Source organism: Oncorhynchus tshawytscha, linkage group LG20 (genome assembly GCF_018296145.1).
Source record: "Oncorhynchus tshawytscha isolate Ot180627B linkage group LG20, Otsh_v2.0, whole genome shotgun sequence".
NCBI lineage: Eukaryota > Metazoa > Chordata > Actinopteri > Salmoniformes > Salmonidae > Oncorhynchus > Oncorhynchus tshawytscha.
Window position 1 is genome coordinate 46,625,256 of NC_056448.1, and position 12,259 is coordinate 46,637,514.

The 12,259-nt window shown below is 45.4% G+C and overlaps 1 protein-coding gene across 17 annotated transcripts in view; it reads left to right on the forward strand.

Moving 5' to 3' along the window:
• Positions 1 to 12,259, forward strand: part of tcf4 (transcription factor 4) — a 417,619-nt gene that overhangs the window by 186,048 nt on the left and 219,312 nt on the right. For all 17 annotated transcript variants that reach the window (XR_006079479.1, XR_006079480.1, XM_042302739.1 and 14 more), the window contains one exon: positions 6,560 to 6,621. Coding sequence is in view for 15 of the 17 variants with exons in the window: in XM_042302739.1 (XP_042158673.1) it covers positions 6,560 to 6,621 (62 nt within the window). In the remaining 2 variants the exon portion in view is untranslated. The remainder of the gene's footprint in view (positions 1 to 6,559; positions 6,622 to 12,259) is intronic.

Below are 12,259 nucleotides of genomic sequence, written 5' to 3' on the forward strand. Positions count from 1 at the left end.
GGTGTTAGTAACAATACTATGATAATGTATTTAGATGTATTTAAATTGGTGTTAGTAACAATAATATGATAATGTATTTAAATGTATTTAAATTGGTGTTAGTAACAATACTATGATAATGTATTTAAATGGCTGTTAGTAACAATAATATGATAATGTATTGGAAGGGAGGTTAGTAACAATACTATGATAATGTATTTAAATGGATGTTAGCAACAATACTATGATAATGTATTTAAATTGGTGTTAGTAACAATACTATGATAATGTATTTAAATGGCCGTTAGTAACAAAACTATGATAATGTATTGGAAGGGAGGTTAGTAACAATACTATGATAATGTATTTAAATGGATGTTTGGTAATGATGATATGGCAATGTATTTAAATGGACGTTAGTAACAATACTATGATAATGCATCGGAAGGGAGGTTAGTAACAATACTATGATAATGTATTTAAATGGGTGTTAGCAACAATACTACGATAATGTATTTAAATGGGTGTTAGTAACAATACTACGATAATGTATGTAAATGGGTGTTAGCAACAATACTATGATAATGTATTTAAATGGGTGTTAGCAACAATACTACGATAATGTATTTAAATGGGTGTTAGCAACAATACTATGATAATGTATTTAAATGGGTGTTAGCAACAATACTATGATAATGTATTTAAATGGGTGGTAGCAACAATGCTATGATAATGTATTTAAATGGGTGTTAGCAACAATACTATGATGATGCATTTAAATGGGTGGTAGCAACAATACTATGATAATGTATTTAAATGGGTGTTAGCAACAATACTATGATGATGTATTGAACGGGATGTTAATAACAAAACAGTAAAAGTAATTACATTTGCCTGAGGTGTTTACAATGTCAGTGGTGGATTTATGCTAGCTTGTGCTTGTGTGTACTGTGTACGGTTCATGTGTGTGTACTGTGTACGGTTCATGTGTGTGTACTGTGTACGGTTCATGTGTGTGTACTGTGTACTGTTAATGTGTGTGTACTGTGTACTGTTAATTTGTGTGTACTGTGTACGGTTCATGTGTGTGTACTGTGTACTGTTAATGTGTGTGTACAGCATACTGTGTGTGTACTGTGTACTGTTAATGTGTGTGTACTGTGTACTGTTAATGTGTGTGTACTGTGTACTGTTAATGTGTGTGTACTGTGTACTGTTAATGTGTGTGTACAGCATACTGTGTGTGTACTGTGTACTGTTAATGTGTGTGTACTGTGTACTGTTAATGTGTGTGTACTGTTAATGTGTGTGTACTGTTAATGTGTGTGTACTGTGTACTGTTAATGTGTGTGTACTGTGTACTGTTAATGTGTGTGTACTGTGTACTGTTAATGTGTGTGTACTGTGTACTGTTAATGTGTGTGTACTGTGTACTGTTAATGTGTGTGTACTGTTAATGTGTGTGTACTGTTAATGTGTGTGTATGCCGTCTGAGTGTGTGGTGTGTATTGTGTTTCTCCGGTGTGCGTGAGGCATGTGTGCACATGTACGGCATTGTGTATGGTTTGAGTGTGAGCCGTTCCAATGTGTGTGTGTGTGTGTGTGTGTGTGTGTGTGTGTGTGTGTGTGTGTGTGTGTGTGTGTGTGTGTGTGTGTGTGTGTGTGTGTGTGTGTGTGTGAGTGTGTGTGTGTGTGTGTGTGTGTGTGTGTGTGTGTGTGTGTGTGTGTGTGTGAGTGTGTGTGTGTGTGTGTGTGTGTGTGTGTGTGTGTGTGTGTGTGTGTGTGTGTGTGTGTGTGTGTGTGTGTGTGTGTGTGTGTGTGTGTGTGTGTGTGTGTGTGTGTGTGTGTGTGTGTGTGACTGTGTGGGCGTCTTTGTGTGTGTGCCAAGATTATAGTCTACAGCTGGCTGCTGTCCGAGCCTGGCCCTGCAAAGCTGAGCTGAGGACGGTTAGGAAGCTGTAACCCAGCCGACCATGGTCTAGTATAGGCATATAATTACTAACACTATTGGTGTCTGTTGTGGAGGAGCTGTGTTGAGTACTGCAGTGTCTGTTGTTGAGGAACTGTGTTGAATACTGCAGTGTCTGTTGTGCTGTGTTGAGTACTGCAGTGTCTGTTGTGCTGTGTTGAGTACTGCAGTGTCTGTTGTTGAGGAACTGTGTTGAATACTGCAGTGTCTGTTGTGCTGTGTTGAGTACTGCAGTGTCTGTTGTGGAGGAGCTGTGTTGAATACTGCAGTGTCTGTTGTGGAGGAGCTGTGTTGAATACTGCAGTGTCTGTTGTGCTGTGTTGAGTACTGCAGTGTCTGTTGTGGAGGAGCTGTGTTGAATACTGCAGTGTCTGTTGTGCTGTGTTGAGTACTGCAGTGTCTGTTGTGGAGGAGCTGTGTTGAGTACTGCAGTGTCTGTTGTGGAGGAGCTGTGTTGAGTACTGCAGTGTCTGTTGTTGAGGAACTGTGTTGAGTACTGCAGTGTCTGTTGTGCTGTGTTGAGTACTGCAGTGTCTGTTGTTGAGGAACTGTGTTGAGTACTGCAGTGTCTGTTGTGCTGTGTTGAGTACTGCAGTGTCTGTTGTGCTGTGTTGAATACTGCAGTGTCTGTTGTTGAGGAACTGTGTTGAATACTGCAGTGTCTGTTGTGCTGTGTTGAGTACTGCAGTGTCTGTTGTGCTGTGTTGAATACTGCAGTGTCTGTTGTGCTGTGTTGAGTACTGCAGTGTCTGTTGTGGAGGAGCTGTGTTGAGTACTGCAGTGTCTGTTGTGGAGGAGCTGTGTTGAGTACTGCAGTGTCTGTTGTGGAGGAGCTGTGTTGAATACTGCAGTGTCTGTTGTTGAGGAACTGTGTTGAATACTGCAGTGTCTGTTGTTGAGGAACTGTGTTGAATACTGCAGTGTCTGTTGTGGAGGAGCTGTGTTGAATACTGCAGTGTCTGTTGTGGAGGAGCTGTGTTGAATACTGCAGTGTCTGTTGTGGAGGAGCTGTGTTGAGTACTGCAGTGTCTGTTGTGGAGGAGCTGTGTTGAGTACTGCAGTGTCTGTTGTTGAGGAACTGTGTTGAGTACTGCAGTGTCTGTTGTGGAGGAGCTGTGTTGAATACTGCAGTGTCTGTTGTTGAGGAGTAGGCTTTGGCAATATACAATTTATACCGTATACTGGGATATTTTGAAATACAGAAGGAATGATTTTCAATACCGTCTTTTGTGTATTTTTTATTTTGGGGGGTATTCACCCTCGCCTCACTGCATGCTACGCTCCTGCTTATAAGTTAAGTATACAGTGCCTTCACAGAGTATTCATACCCCTTGACTTATTCCACATTTTGTTGTGTTACAGCCTGGATTCAACATGGATTTAAATACACAGTATGTTTTTCCTCACCCATCCTTCTACACACAATACCACGTGATGACGAAGCGGAGACACGTTTTTATACATTTTAGATCATTTATTGACAATTTAATTCAGACATTTCTAATTTATGTAAGTATTCACACCCCCTGAATAGAAAGCACATTTGGCAACAATCACAGCTGAGTTTCTGAGTCTCTAAGAGCTTTGCACACCTGGATTGTACAATATTGGCCCATTATTCTTTGTGAAGTTTTTCACGCTCTGTTAAGTTGATTGTTGATCATTGCTAGACAGCCATTTTCAGGTCTTGCCATAGATTTTCAAGCCAATTTAAGTCAAAACTGTAACTAGGCCACTCAGGAACATTCAACGTTGTCTTGGTAATCAACTACAGTGTATATTTGACCTTGTGTTTTAGGTTATTGTCCTGCTGAAAGGTGAATTTGTCTCCCAGTGTCTGTTGGAAAACAGACTGAACCAGGTTTTCTCCTAGGATGTTGCCTGTACGTTTCTTTTGATCCTAAAAAAAAAAACTCTCTAGTCCTTGCCTATGACAAGCATACCCATAACATGATGCAGCCACCATGCTTGAAAATATGAAGAGTGGTACTCAGTGATGTGTTGTGTTGGATTTACTCCAAATATAACACCTTGTATTCGGGATATGTTCATTGTTTTGCCACATTGTTTGCAGTTTTACTGTAGTGCCTTGTTGCAAACAGGATGCATGTTTTGGAATATTTGTATTCTGTTCAGGCTTCCTTCTTTTCACTCTGTCCTTATAGGTTAGTATTGTGGAGTAACTCCAATGTAGTTGATCCATCCTCAGTTTTCTCTGATCACAGACATTAAACTCTGTAACTGTTTTAAAGTCACGATTGGCCTCATGGCGAAATCCCTGAGGGGTTTCCTTCCTCTCTGGCAACTGAGTTAGGAAGGACGCCTGTATCTTTGTAGTGACTGGGTGTATTGATACACCATCCAAAATGTAATTACTAACTTCACCATCCTCAAAGGAATATTCAATGTCTGCTTTTTAAATGTTTACCCATCTATCAATAGGTGCCCTTCTTTACGAGGCACTGGAAAACCTCCCTGGTCTTTGTTGTTGAATCTGTGTTAGAAATTCGCTGCTCCACTGAGGGACCTTACAGATAATTGTATGTGTGGGGTTACAGAGGTGGGGTAGTCACTCAGAAATCATGTTAATCCCTGTTATTGCACACAGAGTGAGTCCATGCAATTTATTATGTGACTTCTTATGCACATTTTACTCCTGAACTTATTTAGGCTTGTCATAACAAAGAGGTTGAATCGTTTTTTATACATTTCTAAAATGTTGTACAAGCAAAATTCCACTTTGACATTATGGGATATTGTGTGTACATATCAGCGTCACAGAATCTCAGTTGTATCCATTTTAAATTCTTTCTGAAGGCACTGTAACTATAAGAAAATCTTAGATGTGTCAAATAAATTATATCCAGCTCAGGGCTCCATCTCAGGGCTCCATCTCAGGGCTCCATCTCAGGGCTCCATCTCAGTGCTCCATCTCAGGGCTCCATCTCAGGGCTCCATCTCAGGGCTCCATCTCAGGGCTCCATCTCAGGGCTCCATCTCAGTGCTCCATCTCAGTGCTCCATCTCAGGGCTCCATCTCAGGGCTCCATCTCAGGGCTCCATCTCAGGGCTCCAGCTCAGGGCTCCATCTCAAGGCTCCAACTCAAGGCTCCAGCTCAGTACTCCAACTCAGGGCTCAATCTCAGAGATCCATCTCAGAGCTCCATCTCAGAGCTCCATCTCAGTGCTCCATCTCAGTGCTCCATCTCAGGGCTCCATCTCAGGGCTCCAGCACAGGGCTCCATCTCAGTGCTCCATCTCAGAGCTCCATCTCAGTGCTCCATCTCAGTGCTCCATCTCAGGGCTCCATCTCAGGGCTCCAGCTCAGGGCTCCAACTCAGGGCTCCATCTCAGGGCTCCATCTCATGGCTCCATCTCAGAGCTCCATCTCAGGGCCCCAGCTCAGGGCTCCATCTTAGGGCCCCAGCTCAGGGCTCCATCTCAGAGCTCCAGCTATGCATTTGGTTGTGAAGATCAAACTTCTTGGTTACAGCAGACATTCCATCCCCTCTTGGATCAAGATCCCTGTTGCCTAAATTGTTTTCTTTGTCAAAAAAAAAAATAAGACATAGCGCCCCCTTCTGTGCACATTCAGTAATACCATATACCCCGGTATGGTACAGAAACGGTATGACGGTATGAACATCTGCATACCACCCAACCATATTGAGGAGCTGTGTTGAGTACTGGAGTGAGTCACTCCTCTTAGTGCAGCTCAAACCACATTATTTCACTATAGTCTTATGTTGTACGGCTGCTTGGTTTTCCTATTCAACTTGCCTCCTAAACTTAGCCTGGTTGAACCAGACTGAAAGCTGTGCTCACCGTGCTTTAACCAGGCTATCTTAAGCTGTCTGTGGAAATCACATACTGTTGTGTACAGTACTCTTTAGTCTTGTCAGACTGTTAGTGAAATCACATACTGTTGTGTACAGTACTCTTTAGTCTTGTCAGACTGTTAGTGAAATCACATACTGTTGTGTACAGTACTCATATAGGCTCTTTGTTCCAGACGTGTCTGTTGTTGACCTTTAGTTCATAGAGGCTCTTTGTTCCAGACGTGTCTGTTGTTGACCTTTAGTTCATAGAGGCTCTTTGTTCCAGACGTGTCTTTTGTTAACCTTTAGTTCATATAGGCTCTTTGTTCCAGACGTGTCTGTTGTTAACCTTTAGTTCATATAGGCTCTTTGTTCCAGACGTGTCTGTTGTTAACCTTTAGTTCATATAGGCTCTTTGTTCCAGACGTGTCTGTTGTTAACCTTTAGTTCATATAGGCTCTTTGTTCCAGACGTGTCTGTTTTCTCCCTTCACTACGGTAGTCATGCATCTTGGAAACATATACAGTTTGCACAAAGGTCTGAAGATGTAACCGTTTTATAAAAGAGACAGTGATACAGAACCCAGATCTTAATGCTGTCTGTGTGTGTGTGAGAATCTACAGCATAACAGATGTCTTGTTTGATCGTATAAACAACGCGGTAGGAAATTAAGACTAGAGATTCTTAGCACAATTACTCTAAATGCAAAGTCGTTTATCTTTTAGGTTCGTGTCATGATATGTTGGATTTAAGAGGTTTTGAAGGAAAAACATTTCTCTCTTCTCTTCCCTCAGGTAAAACGGAGAGAGGATCCTACTCCTATGGAAGAGACTCCAACTTACACGGGTGTCATCAGGTAAATTAAATATATTCATTACTGCAAATACCACACTGCGCTGCTATTGGCCCCCCAAAAAAAAACACACTATATTTTGGGATATGCATGAAGAATGTAGGTATAATTTTGGTGGTTGAGTATTTAAGTTAATTTGAGCATTTTTAAATACCCTGCAACTGCTCAGAGTGAGTAAACACAGCTTTTAACTTCGTAAATCCTAAAATATTTCACCTGGGATTCTGGTACTGCTCTTAGGGCAGGAGTCCCGCCCCCTCTCTCTCTCTCTCTCTCTCTCTCTCTCTCCCCCTCTCTCTCTCTCTCCCCTCTGTCTTCTTTCTCTCTCTCTCTCTCTCTCTCTCTCTCTCTCTCCCTCTCTCTCTCCCTCTCTCTCTCCCCCTCTGTCTCTCTCTCTCTCTCTCCCTCTCTCCCCCTCTCTCTCTCTCTCCCCCCTCTGTCTTTCTCTCTCTCTCTCTCTCTCTCTCTCTCCCTCTCTCTCTCCCCCCTCTGTCTCTCTCTCTCTCTCTCTCTCCCCCCCCTCTCTCTCTCTCTTCTACGGTACAGTACTCACAACAGAACACTGCTGGGTTGCCTTGCCGTATGCGTTCCACATACTGGACTCTATCTCTCAGCCTGATGTATGACAAGTGTGTGTGTGTGTGTGTGTGTGTGTGTGTGTGTGTGTGTGTGTGTGTGTGTGTGTGTGTGTGTGTGTGTGTGTGTGTGTGTGTGTGTGTGTGTGTGTGTGTGTGTGTGTGTGTGTGTGTGTGTGTGTGTGTGTGTGTCTGTGTGTGTGTCTGTGTGTGTGTGTGTGCGTGCGTGTGTACATTCTCTGCGTGTGTACTGTGTGTTTGACGTAGAGGCCTACATGTCTAGTGTGCCAGTTGCATGGGTTTTGCGCTCATAGTGTTATAGAGGTTTATATATAGAGGTTTTAAAAGCCTCTTACGTCACAAGAGTTGGTGTTTTCTCTCTACGGCTGAGACAGATCTGTTTCAGCCGTGTGTCTCTAAAGACATATAAAACCACCGATGTCTCTGACTGCTACTGTAGGGGGTTATAACCTCTATCTACTGTAGGGGGTTATAACCTCTATCTACCGTAGGGGGTTATAACCTCTATCTACTGTAGGGGGTTATAACCTCTATCTACTGTAGGGGGTTATAACCTCTATCTACTGTAGGGGGTTATATCCTCTATCTACATACAACCACACACACACACACACACACACACACGCACGCGCACACACACACACACACACACAAGCATCACTACACTCTTAGAAAAAAGGGTTCCAAAAGTGTTCTTCAGCTGTCCACATAGGAGAATACTTTTTGGTTCCAGGCAGAACCCTTTTTGGTTCCAGGCAGAACCCTTTTTGGTTCCAGGTAGAACTATTTTGGGTTCCATATAGAACCCTCTGGGTAAAGTGTTCTCCTATGGGGACAGCTGAAGAACCCTTTGATGTTCTAGAGGGCTCCTTTTTCTGAGGGGGTAAACAGCTATTTATTGTCCAGTGGTTTCTGGCAGGGAGCGGACAACCAAGAGAAATGAACAGACTGCATGAGCACACACACACACACACAACACACACACACACACACACACACACACACACACACACACACACACACACACACACACACACACACACATACACACACACATGCACATACACACACACACACACACACACACACACACACACACACACGCACATACACACACACACACACACACACACACACACACACAGACACACACACACACACACACACACACACACACACACACACACACACGCACATGCACATACACACACACACACACACCCCACACACCCACACACACGCTTGCACACACACACACACACGCTCACTCACACACACACACACACCCACACCCACACACACACACACACACACACACACACACACACACACACACACACACACACACACAGGCAGGCACACACCCACACACACCAACACCAACACCCACACCCACACACACCAACGCCAAAGCATACGTACATTTCTATTCGTTCTCCTAAAATCTGTTCTTGTTTCGGTCCTCAAACTGAGGTCGTCGCGGTAGCGAGAGAAAAGCCTTTTCCCCCTGACCGACTACCTCTCTCTCGTAGAACCTACTCCGCCATGAACCCTGACAGAGAATGCATCTCCAATGGCACCCCAGTCCCTATATTGTGCACTATACTGCCCTACAGTCCCATAGGCTGAAGGCCAAAAGTAGTGCACTATGTAGGGAATAGGGTGCCATTGGGGCCTGGTCAAAAGTAGTGCGCTATGTAGGGGATAGGGTGCCATTGGGCCCTGGTCAAAAGTAGTGTGCTATGTAGGGAATAGGGTGCCATTGGGCCCTGGTCAAAAGTAGTGCACTATGTAGGGGATAGGGTGCCATTGGGCCCTTGTCAAAAGTAGTGCGCTATGTAGGGAATAGGGTGCCATTGGGCCCTGGTCAAATGTAGTGCACTATGTAGGGGATAGGGTGCCATTGGGCCCTGGTCAAAAGTAGTGCACTATGTAGGGAATAGGGTGCCATTGGGCCCTGGTCAAAATAGTGCACTATGTAGGGAATAGGGTGCCATTGGGCCCTGGTCAAAAGTAGTGCGCTATGTAGGGGATAGGGTGCCATTGGGCCCTGGTCAAAAGTAGTGCACTATGTAGGGGATAGGGTGCTTAGAGTCTGAGTTGACCTATTAAAGTACAGGCTGGATGTTAAGGGCAGTTTGCCAGCCCTCCACACCGTTAAGTGTTGAGCATTTACAGTCAGCACATCTCTCAGGTTGCAGCTCTGTGTGTGTTGGCTGCTTCCAATGTGACGTTTTCTTACACTGAGACAAGACTTCCTTTTTCTTTCTCTTTTTCTCTCTCCTTTCTTTCTCTCTCTCTCTCCTCTCTTTCTCTGTTTCTCTCTCCTTTCTTTCTCTCTCTCTCTCCTCTCTTTCTCTGTTTCTCTCTCCTTTCTTTCTCTCTGTCTCTCCTCTCTTTCTCCGTTTCTCTCTCCTCTCTTTCTCTCTTTCTCTCTCTCCTCTCTTTCTTTTTTCTCTCTCTCTCCTCTCTTTCTCTCTTTCTGTCTCTCTCTCCTCTCTTTCTCTCTCCTCTCTTTTGTGACAAGGACAGACTAGCCTTCCGAGATGCTGTTCTGCACACCTCTATTGTACCGCGTCGTTATTTGCCTGTTTGTGGCCCGCCTGTTAGCGTACACCGTTCTTGCCCTTCTTCTTCGACCTCTCATCAACGAGCTGTATTTACCCAGAGGACTGCCGCTGACTGGATGTTGTTCGTTTGTCACATCAGTCTCTGTAAACCCTAGACACTGTCGTGTGTTAAAAGCCCAGGAGGCCGTCCGTTTCCGAGGTACTGGCATAAAACGCTCTAAGTCCCTTAGATCACTCGTTTTGCCCATTCTAACATTCACTCGAACAGTAACTGAATGCCTTGATGCCTGTCTGCCTGCTTTATATCGCAAACCACGGCTATGTGACTCGCTGTAGGAGCGAGTCTGTAGGAGCGAACCATTTTGTTGAACGGGAACTAGGCATATTAGGCATATTCACTCAACAGACAGATCAAGTTAGCTTTCTGAAATTAAACTAAAATCTACGACTTTTTCTATCTGTTTCTTTTGTTCCACATTCCGCAACTTTTACGACCATTTGGATTGTATTAAGGGCTCCCCGTAAAGGGAGAGTCCGACGTGTGAATTCACTGCTACATTTTTTATTTATTTTACCTTTATTTAACTAGGCAAGTCAGTTAAGAACAAATTCTTATTTTTAATGACGGCCTAGTGGGTTAACTGCCTCGTTCAGGGGCAGAACGACAGATTTTCACCTTGTCAGCTCGGAGGATCCAATCTTGCAACCTTGCAGTTAACTAGTCCAACGCAATAACGACCTGCCTCTCTCTCGTTGCACTCCACAAGGAGACTGCCTGTTACGCAAATGCAGTAAGCCAAGGTAAGTTGCTAGCTAGCATTAAACTTGTAAAAAACAATCAATCAATCATAATCACTAGTTAACTACACATGGTTGATGATATTACTAGATATTATCTAGCGTGTCCTGCGTTGCATATAATCTGACTGAGCATACAAGTATCTGACTGAGCGGTGGTAGGCAGAAGCAGGCGCGTAAACATTCATTCAAACTGCACTTTCGTGCGTTTTGCCAGCAGCGGGTTCAAGGCTGGTCTGTGATTACAGTGGGACCACGGCTGGTCTGGGATTACTGTGGGACCACAGCTGGTCTGTGATTACTGTGGGACCACAGCTGGTCTGGGATTACTGTGGGACCACAGCTGGTCTGTGATTACTGTGGGACCACGGATGGTCTGTGATTACTGTGGGACCACGGCTGGTCTGTGGTTACTGTGGGACCACAGCTGGTCTGTGATTACTGTGGGACCACGGCTGGTCTGTGATTACAGTGGGACCACAGCTGGTCTGGGATTACTGTGGGACCACAGCTGGTCTGTGATTACTGTGGGACCACAGCTGGTCTGTGATTACTGTGGGACCACAGCTGGTCTGTGGTTACTGTGGGACCACAGCTGGTCTGTGATTACTGTGGGACCACGGATGGTCTGTGGTTACTGTGGGACCACGGCTGGTCTGTGATTACTGTGGGACCACGGCTGGTCTGTGATTACTGTGGGACCACAGCTGGTCTGGGATTACTGTGGGACCACAGCTGGTCTGTGATTACTGTGGGACCACAGCTGGTCTGTGGTTACTGTGGGACCACAGCTGGTCTGTGATTACTGTGGGACCACGGCTGGTCTGTGGTTACTGTGGGACCACAGCTGGTCTGTGGTTACTGTGGGACCACGGCTGGTCTGTGATTACTGTGGGACCACGGCTGGTCTGTGGTTACTGTGGGACCACGGATGGTCTGGGATTACTGTGGGACCACGGATGGTCTGTGATTACTGTGGGACCACGGCTGGTCTGTGATTACTGTGGGACCACGGATGGTCTGTGATTACTGTGGGACCACGGATGGTCTGTGATTACTGTGGGACCACAGCTGGTCTGTGGTTACTGTGGGACCACAGCTGGTCTGGGATTACTGTGGGACCACGGCTGGTCTGTGGTTACTGTGGGACCACAGCTGGTCTGTGATTACTGTGGGACCACGGCTGGTCTGTGATTACTGTGGGACCACGGCTGGTCTGTGATTACTGTGGGACCACAGCTGGTCTGTGATTACTGTGGGACCACAGCTGGTCTGTGATTACTGTGGGACCACAGCTGGTCTGTGATTACTGTGGGACCACGGCTGGTCTGTGGTTACTGTGGGACCACGGCTGGTCTGTGATTACTGTGGGACCACGGCTGGTCTGTGGTTACTGTGGGACCACGGCTGGTCTGTGGTTACTGTGGGACCACGGCTGGTCTGTGGTTACTGTGGGACCACGGCTGGTCTGTGGTTACTGTGGGACCACGGCTGGTCTGTGGTTACTGTGGGACCACGGCTGGTCTGTGGTTACTGTGGGACCACGGCTGGTCTGTGGTTACTGTGGGACCACGGCTGGTCTGTGATTACTGTGGGACCACAGCTGGTCTGTGGTTACTGTGGGACCACGGCTGGTCTGTGATTACTGTGGGACCACGGCTGGTCTGTGGTTACTGT